The sequence below is a fragment of the Porites lutea genome, chromosome 14 (assembly GCF_958299795.1).
Source record: "Porites lutea chromosome 14, jaPorLute2.1, whole genome shotgun sequence".
Lineage (NCBI taxonomy): Eukaryota > Metazoa > Cnidaria > Anthozoa > Scleractinia > Poritidae > Porites > Porites lutea.
Window position 1 is genome coordinate 21,371,494 of NC_133214.1, and position 15,000 is coordinate 21,386,493.

At 41.0% G+C, this 15,000-nt stretch overlaps 1 protein-coding gene across 1 annotated transcript in view; it reads right to left on the reverse strand.

The window, feature by feature from the left end:
• The window catches only part of LOC140924056 (phospholipid-transporting ATPase ABCA3-like), a 46,126-nt gene that overhangs the window by 19,474 nt on the left and 11,652 nt on the right, over nucleotides 1-15,000 (reverse strand). The window contains exons 9-21 of the mRNA XM_073374056.1: nucleotides 14,205-14,405; nucleotides 13,550-13,646; nucleotides 11,651-11,800; nucleotides 9,568-9,849; nucleotides 8,886-9,004; nucleotides 8,075-8,221; nucleotides 7,383-7,472; nucleotides 7,071-7,255; nucleotides 6,409-6,514; nucleotides 5,939-6,027; nucleotides 3,423-3,712; nucleotides 1,196-1,387; nucleotides 293-384 (exon numbers count right to left, since the gene is read on the reverse strand). Of these exons, the coding sequence (XP_073230157.1) occupies nucleotides 293-384; nucleotides 1,196-1,387; nucleotides 3,423-3,712; nucleotides 5,939-6,027; nucleotides 6,409-6,514; nucleotides 7,071-7,255; nucleotides 7,383-7,472; nucleotides 8,075-8,221; nucleotides 8,886-9,004; nucleotides 9,568-9,849; nucleotides 11,651-11,800; nucleotides 13,550-13,646; nucleotides 14,205-14,405 (2,040 nt within the window). The remainder of the gene's footprint in view (nucleotides 1-292; nucleotides 385-1,195; nucleotides 1,388-3,422; nucleotides 3,713-5,938; nucleotides 6,028-6,408; nucleotides 6,515-7,070; nucleotides 7,256-7,382; nucleotides 7,473-8,074; nucleotides 8,222-8,885; nucleotides 9,005-9,567; nucleotides 9,850-11,650; nucleotides 11,801-13,549; nucleotides 13,647-14,204; nucleotides 14,406-15,000) is intronic.

Sequence of the window (15,000 nt, forward strand, 5' to 3'; positions counted from 1 at the left end):
CCGTAAACTACCGCTTATGAGCGACACCACTTATCCCCCCTCCCCTAGTAATAAGCCCATCTACATGTAAGCAAAAAATACATCCGATTATGATCCCATCCAATTATACCTCTCCTCCGGATAAAAGCCCCCCTGTAGCTTTTCCTTCCTTGAATTCGACTTACTATGGCGTTTGAAGCTTATTTAAATACCAGTAAATGCGAAACGTATTTCAATCAACAATGCAAAGGCGTGTTTCGAAGAGAGTGATAAACATTGCTACGATCCGATATTCTTACTTATCATTTATTACCTTCCGTCGTCGTTGATACATTCAGGACAGTAATTGTAACCAAAATTCTTGTTCGTTTTGCAAGATTCAGCTGTCAATTCCCTTGATGTGAACTTCAAAGAAAAAAAGACAAAGTTTAATCCTTTTTAATGCAGATTTTACGTGAGTGCCACAAAATTACGGTGGTTCTACATACTATGCTTTGAGACTCAATTATTATTATTATTATTATTATTATTATTATTATTATTATTATTATTATTATTATTATTATTATTTGTCATAATGACAAAGGCTAAGATTAAAAATTCAAATGAACTAAGAAAATTCACACCTAAGGAAACTAGAATCAAAGAAACCTAGAACCTTCTATTGAAAATTCAAATGAAGAAAAGTGCAATTGCAGTTTTCTATTTAGGAATTTTTGGATTCCAGCAGACGTGTGAAGGTCATGTTTGCTGACAAAAACAAATTTAAGTGTTTCCCTTTGCTTGGAGCGAGACTTTTTTCATACAAACTCTACAAAAAAATGTATCAGGACCTTCAGGGACGACTCACTACGAGAGCAAGATTTGCTCAATACTAAGTAGTGCGCACACGTGAGCCAGCTTTATTTTGGCGGGAAAATGTGATAGCCAGCGTCATTCTACTACGGGTTTTAGCGAGAATGTCGTAGTGGCGAAAACTTGTTATCAAATATTAGAAGTTTAATCATTTTGCGATCAAGTTAGGGTTAACCTCATTTTATAATAATAACCGTGCTTCTCTGGTGAAAAAAGTATGATGAAGCTTTCCGGGATGTCTGATTTTTTTTTTGAACGACCTCGACCTCGAAACTAAAGGTCTTTATAGTTTTGCTAACCACTCGCAACACGTTTGCCTTGTCATCAAGTAGTTGCAAACAGAGGATTGGCAGCAACTTACAGCTTTCTTGCACTTGGCATTCAGGACCAGAAATTCATAATTACAGCATACGTCCTTTTTATCGTCCTTATACTGAAACTTTTTCCCCTCCACCAATATACTGTTTCCTTGGTTGCCACTCTGTATTTTTTGAAGATCCGATTCAATGTCTTTCAAGGTTACTTTTACGTCCTTTAAGTGTTTAGAAGCCACCTGAAAATAACAAATTTAACAGAGTTATGTTAGCCTCTATTATACAACAGATCTTTCTGACAAATGAAAAGGTATTACTTAAGTCACATGCGCGCCTTTGTAAACCTCAACAGGAGCGTAACGCCCATATAAGCACACACAACCGTGCGTAAAGCTGTTATCTGGAAAGAAATATGTATTTTTAATTTTTTTCCTGAAAACATTTTTATCATTATAATTGGAACACTGTTTAATTTTTCGCATTATATTGTGTCTTTCTGTTAGTATATCCTTTATCATTTTCAGTATTATTCCATAATGCTAGAGATAGGTAAAATAAACAACTGTTTCATTTTCCTTTGTATTTTATTTACTGAAAATGTCCTGCGGAAAACGCAGGAAACGACATTTCCGGGACCCTAAATTCAAAATCTCAAGCTACACCTCAGCTCAACACGTGACAAGACAACAGGATTGATGAATTATTTAACCGCAGATTTAACTTTTGATACAGTTATTCCCCCATGCAGACTAATTAACAATTACTGGACCAGGTTGAGCAAAATATCGTGATTTATCTGGGCGAGCAGATCAATTACTTGCCTTCGCCTTTGGCAAATAATTGATCTGGATGACACTGCGCATGAGCAGACCATTATTTGTACAACGAATGATAATAAGTATTATTCATTAAAATTTTGATGCAAATATCTCCTGATTGTTTCATTTCACAAGTAGTCAATATTTCTTTGGTTCATTTAGTACCTGAAAAAGACGTTAAGGAACGAGGAAATATCCAACTCACGTCAAAAAAGTAGGATAACCTATCAAACTTATGTTAGACTCTATAATACAACGGACCGCTAGGCATCCATGGTTAAGGTTATGTTCACACTAAACCAGATACCTCTTCGGGACAAGAAGACGGTACAGTGTGAACAGCAGCGGTCTGGAACTAGAACAAGTCATTCACACACATCGAACATCGTACCGCATCGGATGGCCGAGAGAGTTTGATGCACTAAAATCCAGTCCTCTTTCCTAATCCTATCCTAACTATTTACTTCTGACTCAGTGGGTTCCAGTCCTGTTCACATTACATCAAAGTATGGAACAGAACCTATCCCATATGTGACGCTCCCCTTTCGAAATCGGCGCGGCGCTGCTTCGCACTAGGGACTTTAAGATCCAACGACGCGAACGGCGATGAGAACGTCACAAAAACAATAGGTTTAATAAGCAAAACAACAACTTTGCACGTGCATCACACTTTTTTGTACATTTCTTTCCCGTTTTTGCACGATTACGACGTGAAAATGCCTAAATTCACGTTTTATGGGGGACGTAAAGAAGCAACGATGAAATTTTATTTCTCTTTCTGAGCTTGAATGTGGTCATTTGAAATTCACCTTCAGGAGGGTTCGCCTACATTTGACAAAGTAAGTGGGTAGGAATAATCGCTATAAAGACTGTAAGAACTCAAATTCACTTTTTAAGCGACGTTCTCGTTGCTGTCGCGTCGTTGGATCTAAAAGTCCCTACAGAAATGGCGCCGAAATCACTGTTCGTAAGCGGGAACAGAAGCCCTATCCGGTATGGTTTTCGTGTCAGCGCAAAAGCCTTCCGGTATAGTGTGAACACAGCTCAAAAATAAAATATAGAGAGCTTTTAATAATAGATTCCAAGACAAGTACGACAACGAGTACGAGATTTCCTCAATACTTAGTAGTGCGCGCGCGTGAACCAGCCTCATTTTGGCGGGAAAACGTGGTAGCCGTCTTCACCCTACCACGAGTTTTAGCGACAATGTCGAAGTGGCGGAAACAAGTTATCAAATGTTACAAGTTTTATCACTTTGCGATCGGGAGAGGGTGTAACCTCCTTCACCAAAGGTAACAGTGCTAACTTTTCTAGTGAAAAATGGTAAAATGAAACTTTCCGGGGAGTCTATATTTTGAGAATGTGCGAAAACTTTAAGCCAAATCTCGTACTCGTAGTCGTCATCATCCTTGAATCTAAAGCGCTCTATTAAAGAACGCGGGAACCTCCAACTCACGTCAAAAAGTGCCTTCTTTTTGTTAGGATCAACGCTAGGACGGAAGTCAGCGTAGAAGCCAATGTTGGGAACCCCTTTGATGCTCAACTTGGATAAGTTCAGTATGCGTGGAGGTTCATTCTGCATTGGTTCCTGAAGAGTCTTTATAAGCAGTAATGTCAAGCAAACCATCAACAGAGGTAGTATCAGCTGGGTTAAAACCAGTTTCTTCTCTCGTCTAGCATTCAGAAAACGTTTTAACAGCATTGCCTTGTATTGCTGCCATTTCAGGCTTAATCCAGTGTTAAATTCTGTCAAGAAAATTACACATATCAAGTTCAATGCTCTATTGAAAAGTGTCCTTTAGTCTTCGTTTCCTGATTAATTAACAATAGGCCCTTTCAGTGCAGCTAGTTATTCACGTGGTACAAAACCGCAGGACCCACTGGGACAGAAAACTCAAAGAGCTCACATCATTAACAGTAAGGAGCCGAAACCTGTAATCGCTTTTGATTTATTCACATTCTCTCGTATACAGATTTAATCCAATCAGAAGCCAGCTGGAAACTGTCCTCGGCTTCTGATTGGTTGATGTCTGCATGAAAGAATGTCAGTGAATAGTCCATTTTCGAGTTCGCTATAACCGCTGAATTAAAGAAGTGAAGACGCACTTTTTACAGCCTTAGCCTCAATCTGAAGTAATATACTCACAATTTTCAACGAGAGAAAGACCTGTTTATCACTCTGTCTATTGTGTGTATTCAAATTTCAAACACTTACTTGCTAGAATTTCTGAATATTTTACTTTACGTCGAGGCTAACCCTGTATGAATGTGTCATTAATGTTTATATTCAGCGGTAATTTTTAATTCGAAACTGGACTATTAAAGGAGGTCACACTTTTGGGTTCCTTGCTGTAAAACGGTTTCCTTTTTTTTTTCAGTTTGTTTTCTCCCAGTGCGTATCTTGCTCTCCAGGATGGCGGGTTTTGCAGGACGTGAATGACTAGCCGAGAGGACCTACGCGTTCGAATTTCTACGACTTAATAGTCAGCGAGGCGTGTAGCGCTGAGTTGCGCCCTTTGATAAGAGGAGAAGTATTCTAACTGATTCAGTTTAGTATGAGCGAACTAGCATACTGGCATATACCAAGGTTTGATGAAAATACATGAAAACAAGCCTTTGAATTGTATTCCCGAAAGGGTCGTTTGTTTGTAGGCATAGGCAAAGGTCGACGCAATCGTCTCGAAGATGGCAACTGTTACATTTTGAGAACATTAATCGGACCAACAAGTCAATGTCATATGATGAGCTGCTCACCACAGCTAGCAAGAAACCTTTATATTGTTGGCGCTTACATCAAGCGTTAATACTTCTTTTCAAATGCTTAAGTGGTACGGGACCTACTTATATTGGAAACCTTAAGTTTTAAAAAATGGCATGCACCGTATGGGCTATGAGGCGAGGGCTCGAATTTGGAATTAACTAATTTTAATCAACCAAAATTTGAAAGGAAAGCTTTGACTTATTTATCAACTAAGTTATGGAACAGTTCGCCCTCTCAGGTATGACGTCTTTCGAGGGATGCAAATGACTTCAAAAGTAAATTGCAAGATTGTAGTTTTTTAGAACGTGTCTTGTAGTTTTCCTTTCACGTTTTTGTATATAGTTTTTAGTAGGTTTTAGCTTTTTATATTTTATGTCTTTATTGCCATATATTTATTGAGTTGTTTTTAAAATAGAATAATATTATTTTATAGCTGTAATTATTATAGATTTCATTTATACGCCGGCGTTCGTATTTTGAACGAGTTTTTTACCTCCTCGGTGTAACGTGTTAAAATAAATGACTGACTGACTGATTGATTGATTGATTGTCATAAATAAACAACTAAATTTGTATTTCTTTCCATTTAAAATGTTAATTCCGTATTTTATGGAGGGGCATCATTTTTCAATTTGACTACTTTTTCGTCAGAAAATCCTAAAAACAATTTGCCAAAGAAGTTGCCATTGTCTTATTTTTGTTCATAGCGACGGATGGCTTCTCAATTTCTTTCACGAAATGGGCCATTTGCATGATGACATCATTTACTACTACGACCAGAATCCATCAGGGTTTTCCTTTCTTGTGCAAATTACGGCTTCTGTCATTTAAATCTCGCTGGGATTACCAAATTTAAATATGAAAAGAAAAACGAAAAGGATTCTGGTCGTAGTAGTAAAATGACGCCATCATGCAAATGGCCTATAGATAGAACTGGATAGAACTGAGTACGTTAGCCAATCAGAGTGCAGAATTCATAATAGTATGCTAGTTGGTTTCTACTGATTCGAGTTATCAACAAACAGCAAGAGCCTTGCAAGAGCACGACAATTTCAGAACGCAAAAATGGAATTCGAAGAATCACTCTCAGCCATAAGTCATGCGTTTCGACTGAAATCAGGCGAAAAGACTTCCAGTGAGTTGGAAAACTTGTCCAGTGCAAGTGTAACTTCAACTTTCGATTATGACTGACGGAAACTGTTCAAACCTACCTCCGACTGAGCTTGCTTCAGCCTCAGGTATAAGAATTTGGCTTGCTTCACCAGATACTTGTTCACCACGATGTTTTTGATCGACAACTCTAAAAAAGGAGACATAGAATACTATAAGGTGTCTTTGTGCGAACTCGTATTTTGGGTGATCAGAGCAAAGCTAGAGTGGTTTTGTACAAATTGGTTATATTACTGTGAAGAACTACCACAAAAATGTTGACAAGGGCTTCAAGGGTAACTTACGTTTTACTGTCGTGCGAAAACAACACGTATAGAACATTTTCACTCATGTGAACAGCAGCTGTTTTAGTTTATTTTTGTTTTTATCCAAGATATGGAGTGCAACTCCTACAGGATAACACAAATATCCCCGCCATTGCTTTGTCATCGATGCAGAAATACAGTAGACATGAGAAAACGATTTACGATTTTTACAAATTCTAGGCTTTTCTAAGATATACAATACTTACTGGTCATGTAGTGTTTTCTCAGCACCTTCCCCAACTTTCATGAACACCTCCTCTAATGTTGTCACTGAGACGCCGAAGCTTGTTACTCCATATTGTTCTAAATTATCTGGAGACAAAGTCTGCCTATTAGTCCATTCGAGTACATCACTGGGCGTCATACCGACCGATTATAAGTCGTACATGTAGCCCAATACTGATCCGAAGCTTTGGATAATATATGATTGGACCATCCATGGCTTGAGAAAACAGCCGACATTTCGTGACACCACCACTGGTTTCCCCGAGAAATGACGTCTAAGAAACGAGCGTATAAATTCCATAATGATGACGCGTCACTACCTAGATGTGGGTAGTGCTTCTGATTGGTTGAAGCAAATTTTCCACGCGGCACAACCAATCAGAAGCACCACCCACAGTGACGCGTCATCATTATGGAATTCCTGCGCTCTTTTCCAGGACGTCATTTCGCGGAGAAATCAGTGTCGGTTGTTTTCCAAGGCTTGACCATCCAACGTTGAAACAAATTGAAAATCTTAAGTGAACGTAGCAAATATTCACTTTTAAATTCAATGAGGCAGCGGGGAGGTATTTTAAACATACCAGAGAGCTAAAAGAGTGCGTCTTAAATTATAACATATCTGACTAGGTGAAAAATTACTCACTTTCTAACCCCGAGAAAAGCGCCTCAAAATTCTGTGAGCTTTCACTGGGCAGAACAAACTGGATTTCTGTACCGACCGCACTGATAATTTCCGCTTTTGGCACGTGGCTTTTCACCAGGTTGGAGATGACATCTTGATCACAGCTTTCTCTTTTGACCAAAGTCAAGTGATACCCCACGCCATATCTAAAGACAAAAAAAAACACCAGTGAAAGCTAGTTATAACATAAATGCACTCAATTAAATGAAGATACAACACTGGTGATAATATTTTAGCGTTACATTACAAGTAATTAAAAATGATACATCTAACCGGCTTTTGAGAAACAAAGAACTTCCACAACAACGTAACTGTCCATCAGCCATAATAGCGATTCGATCTCCAAGCAAGTCTGCTTCATCCCTGCAAAAAAAAAAGAATAAAATAAAATAAATCGGTAGATCGCAATTGATCTTTTCGCCCATCTGCATTGTTATGGAAACATGCTTAAGTTCACAGAAAGACGACCGTCGGATGGTTTATTCATTTCCGATTTTTTTGTATGAATTCAATAACTGTTTCGCTTCCAGCTTCAAAAACTCATTAATAATTCATAAAGAAAACACAAATGAAATTAATGTTTAGTGAGTGTTTATACCTGATAAAGACATGGCTAACTGTTACGTCCAATTTTTTAGACCAAAGTAACCCTAAATCTAACTATTAGTGTAAGAATGAGTTAATCTTTATCAGAGATTTTGAAGCCGTTCAAAAAATTCGCAGTCGTGTTTTATGAGGAGGCGAAGCCTCGAGTTTTTAAACCTGATGATACACTTCTGCTCGTGTTTTGAAAAGTACATCCAAAATCACTCAAAGTGAGGGAAGTTTCTTCTTTTTTTGTGATGTTGGCAATAAGCACCTTAAGACCGGAATTTCAAGATCCGAACCAAATAATGTTCTTAAGATCACTGTGTTTTTTGGCAACGCACCTTACATGCACCGATGTATACGAGAGCAACACTTACATGAAGTGAGTGGTCAAAATGATGGTTCGTCCTGCTTTGTGTTTCAGTAGCAAATCCCAGGTGCCTCGTCTGGCGTAGGGGTCCATTCCCGAGGTGGGCTCATCCAAGAAAACAGTTTCTGATCCTCCAATAAGGGCAATAGCGCAACTGTAAATAATAATATCAAACAAAGTACAATCTATGGGGGACTCGCGGATACATTGCTTAGAAAATAAGGAAGTCATGACGGATGTGATAAAAGAATACGAAAATATGTAGTTTACATATGAGGCAGTGGCAAGTTTTAAAGATTAAGAAAATTAAAGGTTTGTTTATGGTGGATAGGGCACTTGGCTTATCTAGCTACAATCAGTGACAGAGGTAGTTGACACACTTGTCTAAAAGGCGCCCTTTTATCAACAATTTCATTTATAATTCAATTCTGTTTAAAGGCCGCAAATCCTTCCACCCCCGAATCAATGTTGTTTGTAGTAAAAAAAACATTTCAGGGTGGGGGTGGGGGTACACAGGGGGAGCCGAGGGGATATATATGTCCACTATGCAAAAGGGGGCAATTTTATGAGATTGTCTCAACACTTTTGTTCCTCATTGTAGTATACAGACACTGCGCGTAAGTGTGGCCGAGGTTTTGAGCTCAGGATAACAGAGAACAAATTAAATCTAGCAGGTCATGGCCAGCGCGGGACACGGACCCGGGACCGCCGATTTGCGAGTCCGACGCGCTGCCCACTCGGCCACCCTGCTAAACGTAAAAACTGTTTTGTCAAGGCGTAATTACTATAAACAACATTTTAAGACTTTGTTATTATACCTTAGCTTTCTTTTCATTCCTCCAGACAGTTTGGATGACACAGTATTGCTCTTATCCACCAGCTGAATGTCATTGATCATTTCGTTTACTTCATTGACAGCTTCTACACCAAACTTTCCCTACAAATAAGCCAACTACTACTCAGGAGGGAAAAATTCTTACAAAATAATTTCAGTAATACGGAAAACACGAGAAATAGTGTTTTATCACTTACCAAATACCGAATATAGGGAGCCCACAATGGTGGTACCTTTTCAAGTGATATTTGCAAAACTGGCAACTTTCCCATTCCACCCTAATCAATGTTGCATTTGGAGCAAGATGGGTGCACAACATTACCGGGGGGGTAGGGGGGGTAGGGAGGGGAATATAGGGGATAAAGAGATCAACCCAAAGCCGATCCAATAATTTTTATTAGAAGTAGTGTTTTATGAAAAATTACTTGGAAGGGCATTTGCAGCTGGACGAAGTTCATTTGACCCCTAACTTTGATGTGTTGATATTGTGGCGAAATACTGTTTCGGGTGGTTTATGAAAGTTCTCAAATGACTTTTTGATAATAAATTAAAGCCAAAAAATCCGCCGAATTTTCCCAACTTGCGAATTCGCCGAGACTCATGATCGCTTCCCTTTGTTTTAAACGTATAACGTAAAAAAACTTCAGTGAAAGCTATTTTCATACCTTTAAGCTTATAAAGAAATCCAGATGCTCTTTGACGGTCAGCCTGTCAAACAATACATTATGTTGAGGACACAAACCAAGGCTTTCTCGAATGGCATCCATGTCTGAAGTGATACTCATGCCATTAACATCAGCAGAGCCGGTGGTAGGCGGAAACAGTCCCGTTAACATTGATATCGTTGTGGTTTTTCCTGCACCGTTGTGTCCTAGAAGTGCGGTTATTTGACCTTTGAAAATATTCAGCGACAGATCATCTACGGCCACCTTCGAGCCTGAAGATCCCTTAGGAACAGAAATATCGAAAAATGTTAGGTTTAAAAGAACAATCAAATCATTTTTCTCTTAAAATGGGTTACAAATTTAACTTGGAAATTCATCAACCTCGTCCCCAGGGCTTTTCCCTTAAAAAATGCCCAACCTCGTCCCCAGGGCTTTTCCCTTAAAAAATGGGTGGGGCGGGAAAAGGCCCTGGCATCGGCTAGTCACGTGTACAGCCTAAACATTCCTGAGAAGCTAATTTATATGCAACCCGCTGGTTTTGCGCTGACAAAAGTCGAACGGAGCAACAATGGCAAATAATAACATCGCGAACTATGTTAACATTTTCGCGTGCGTGCGATTCAAAAGCTTAAGATCCACTTAATTGCACATTATTCAAATGCTAGGAGTTTATGAAAGGGTGTACCGGCTCTACGTTATCGCGTACAAAATATGTCAAATGCCTACTTCATATATTCATCGTGATTGTGGAATTACTGTACGATCAAGCGGAAAGTGATTTTGTCCAATGTCAAACAAAAATGCGGATCTTTGCCTCCAGGATCTGCAGTGAATTTAAACAAATTGAACTTAATTGAAATATAATTGTTCATCAAAATGCTTTATGGAGTCTGGTCTTCTCTACAACCCGACCATGAAACAAACAAATCTCCGCACCGGATGCAAGTCAGCCCTCCGGCCAGGAACGATGACAGGTCACCGATCTGAAACATTTGAAGACCTCTTATATCTTTTCTCTTCCGAGGATAAGTACAAGGGATTTTCCTTATATTAAAGGGAAGATTGACCGATCGACTGGAACCAACTACAGCTCTGTGAATTTTAAATGGATCCAAGTCTTTCTTTGCTGCCAGCCGTTTGATCGCAGAGGTCAATGAATTTTTTAAAAATACAAGTCATACAAGATAAGTCTAAACCAGCGCGTGTCGCTATGATATGGCTGAGAGTTAAGGTAAATAGAACGAGGCTGTATACGGCGGTCTACTTCGCGAGAAATGAAATAAAATATTAGAAGAGTCGCGAAAACGGACTTTTCCAGTACAAACTTTATGCATGTACGATAGCTTGACTGTTTGTTATTTATATGTACTTATATCGCTCTATAAACGTTGTTATAAATGTTACTCGCTGTCCCCTTCATAGAAATCGGAGGAAAGCAAAAAATACCATAGCCAGTATCTGTGACAAAAAGGAAATCTTGTAAAACATTTCGTGAATCGTCAAGAGATCTAAAAGGCCGCCCAAGATCGAACGCTGTGAAGTTACGCATAATTTTAGCTTTTCACATAGCGCTAATTTATTACACCCAGGATTTTACGGTGTACGAGGGGACACGTGACCAGCCGATGCCAGGGCCTTTCCCGCCCAACCCATTTTTTAAGGGAAAAGCCCTGGGGACGAGGTTGTACATGTACATGACTAGACTACGAGCTGTCTCTCTTTTTTGAAACAGGCGAGAGACTAAAATGACCACACACGTGTACTCCCCTCACTAAATTTGACGACAAAAGAGAGACTGCTCGCAGTCTAGTACATAACAAGCCTTGAGCCTCAACAAACACAACTTTTTCATTCTTCATTCGAAAATGGAGGAAAGTGTGTAAGTATCACTCCATATAAGTGAATCTAATACATTCTTGGATTCCGGATTCTTGAATATCGGATTCCAATCGTTGATGGGATTCCGGATACCTTGAGCTGTATTCCTGATTCCAAAGTCTAGGATTCCAGATTTTCCCCTATTCCGGAATCCGGATTCCCTAACATGGGGCAATAAGTATAAGAACAGCATGCACGCATATACCTTGAAAACTTTCCGAAGCCTTTTAATAGCAACACCAACTGGTAAGTCCGGTTCATCTTCAACATCTGCCTTTCCATCTGCCTCGTCATCAGAAGAATCAGCACCACTACTCACGACCAATTTCATTTCCACCTCTTCAGCAAATTTAAGCTGATTTAAAAGTTAACGAGACATAAACATGATGATGTATTGCAGTCTAGAAGTAGAGGTTAATGCCCGGTGAGGATCATAACACATTTCTGGGAAACTACTCACCTACCCCTCCCCTAAATCAGCATTTTGCCCTACATGAAAAGCAAGAGCGAAAAGTAAGTGTTGGTGTTGGCTTAGGGGGGGGGGGGGGGGGGGTAGGTGGGCAGTTTCCCAGAAACGTATACTGAACCGAAAAAAGCTTGTCCCGGGTAGTCACTCAACTATCCGAGCTACCCTGGGCGAGCCAAGGTTTCCTACATTTCCTCAGGAAACTTGGCGAACCGTACCGTATACATGAGAAACAAAAGTTGGCTCAGCAAGCAGGGTTCACACGCTTTCTCGGGTCATCCTTATTTGACAGCAGGAATCACACGCTTTCCAGCGTCACCCTTATTTGACAGCAGGGTCACACGCTTTCCCGGGTCACCCTTATTTGACGGCAGGCTACACACGCTTTTCCGAGTCACCCTTAGTTGACGGCAGGGTTCACACGCTTTCCCGGGTCACCCTTATTTGACGGCAGGGTTCACACGCTTTCCCGGGTCACCCTTATTTGACGGCAGGGTTCACACGCTTTCCCGGGTCACCCTTATTTGACAGCAGGGTTCACACGCTTTCCCGGGTCACACTTATTTGACAGCAGGGTCACACGCTTTCCCGTGTCACCCTTATTTGACAGCAGGGTCACACGCTTTCCCGTGTCACCCTTATTGGACGGCAGGGTTCACGCGCTTTTCCGGGTCACCCTTATTTGACGGCAGGGTACACCCGCTTTTCCGAGTCACCCTTAGTTGACAGCAGGGTCACACGCTTTCCCGGGTCACCCTTATTTGACGGCAGGGTTCACACGCTTTCCCGGGTCGCCCTTATTTGACGGCAGGGTTCACACACTTTCCCGGGTCACCCTTATTTGACGGCAGGGTTCACACGCTTTTCCGAGTCACCCTTATTTGACGGCAGTGTCACCATCGCAACTGGGCCAACTTTTCTCCATATAAACATTCTGGCTCGCCAAGCCGGGTCAACTCGGTCAAGGCGGGAGCGCCGTTGTCAGCTCTTGGCTCGGATAACGGTCAACTTTCTTTCTCCAGTAACCGCTTGCTAAAGTTAACTAGGCTGGGATGGTGTTCCTCTTCCCCAGGACAATTTCTCTCCATATAAGTGGGGCGTAAGTCTGGATATAATTATCTGGGTGAGTGAAGTTAATAAGGCTGTTAGTAGACTGAAAAACACTCGGGTTTTTTCTTTAAATCGGTTTTGCAAGTTGCGAAGTGCCCGAGTGATAGTTTCGCGCGAAGCGCGTGGGCCTCACACGTGTGTGGCGAGAGAAGAAACACGGGTCTCTCTTTCACGTCTCTCCTTAGTCTCACTCTCCGTTTTTACCCTGACTCCAGGCCTTTCCTTTGACATATCACGCGCACGCTCTTAACAAAGGCGAAAATACGGACTGTTAGTAGTCTATGCTGTTGATGGTGCTGATTGATGTTTGCACAGACATTGTAGTAGTCATCAACAGCCACTTGACCGGTTTCGTAACCGCGCCTGGCAGAGGGACAGAAAGTATGATCATGAAATTCATTTCTCGTTTGGACATACCTCATCGTCGCACGGTAACTTCAACTAAAACAAACAAACATAAGCATAATTATTTTCATCATTAATCCTTCCTACTTAGAAACTTTATAATTGCCAATTTATAACGTTTACCTTCGGGCTGTTAACACCACACCAATACGACGGCAAACATGGGAAGTAGAATGGTTTAGGAATTCCATACTCCCCAGGAAATACCACCTCAACATACCTAGTGAAAAAAGGTGATGTCGATGTGAGTGAATTTCTTTCCCTTTTGTGTTCTAGCCATTTAGACCGTACACTCACCGACTACCGCAAACTGCCGCTTATAAAGTTACTCATAAGTCCACCCCCACCCCTACCCCCTCCATTCAAGAGCCCACGTAACTGTGAATGATAGAGTACATCTCATAAGAAGCCCCCTTCTAGCTTGTATTGAAATGAAGTTTGAATTTTTTTATGAAGTTTAGAAGCTTAATTAAAAACCAATAAATGCAGAACAAATTTTACTCAGCACTGCTATAGCTTGTTTCTTTATTTCGGTTATAAGCCTCCTCGTTGCCGCCCCGCCCCCCCACCCCCCACTTTGGTTTGATCTCTATGTGGTTCGTTATATTTACTACACTACTAAGCTTCCTCTTCACGAATTTAAACCCCTCTACCTATGACCCCCCCCCCCCCCCCCCCCTTAAAACCCTTACGAAGATGTATAAAGTCCAGGGCTTATCAAACGGAAGTTTACGTCGGTAATCATTTGTGTCTTGCTTCACATTTACGCCCCACTCACCAAGTGATAGTGCCAAAAAGTGCACACTCGGCTAACAGCATGCAAAACACCCAAACCATATTGAAATTCTCATCGGGTGAAGGGTACCGGGAAACCTGTTTCCAAGAGATTCCAACTCGGATTGTCTCAAACTGCGCGAAGAGTTTGGCTGCGAGACCCAAACAGGTGTTTGGCAACAGACAAGCGCCAGCCTTCTGTGATCTGTAAAGGAAATCCAAATATACATAGATTGAAGTTTTCCAGTTGATATGCAAACACGCCTATCGGCAGTGGTCAATAGAAGGACTAGAGCGTTCTAATCTAGATGATCTGATATCAACGTAAGATCCGACTTGGCAATTTATTACAAGGCTGATTTAGCAACAGAACGAGAACGTCATTTGACGTCAGGAAAGCGCGGGGAGAGGACTAATCTCGACTTCCGGTGCCCAATTTGCTGCTCTGCCATTGGCCAAACCAGTTGTTTGATTTGCGCGCGCAGTCGTCAACTGACGTTCTCGTTCTGTTGCTAAATCAGCCTACTAGTTAGTTTGTACCCCACGGCATGTGCGGCACTCCTCAGATAAAATTGCCCATGAAAAGTTGGTTACAACATACGCTAATACTACATACGGGCGCGCAGAATTTGAATCAGAAACTATTCGGTGAGAATGGAAGATGTAAAGCTGCTAAGAAGAAATTTGCGCGCGTGTCTGCAGGGAGCTACAAGCTCATTTCGCTTGTTCAAGCTCGCCAGATCGGGTCTGCAGATTAATGTTTATGTAGCCTGCGAATCCCGGGGGGGGGGGGGGTTACT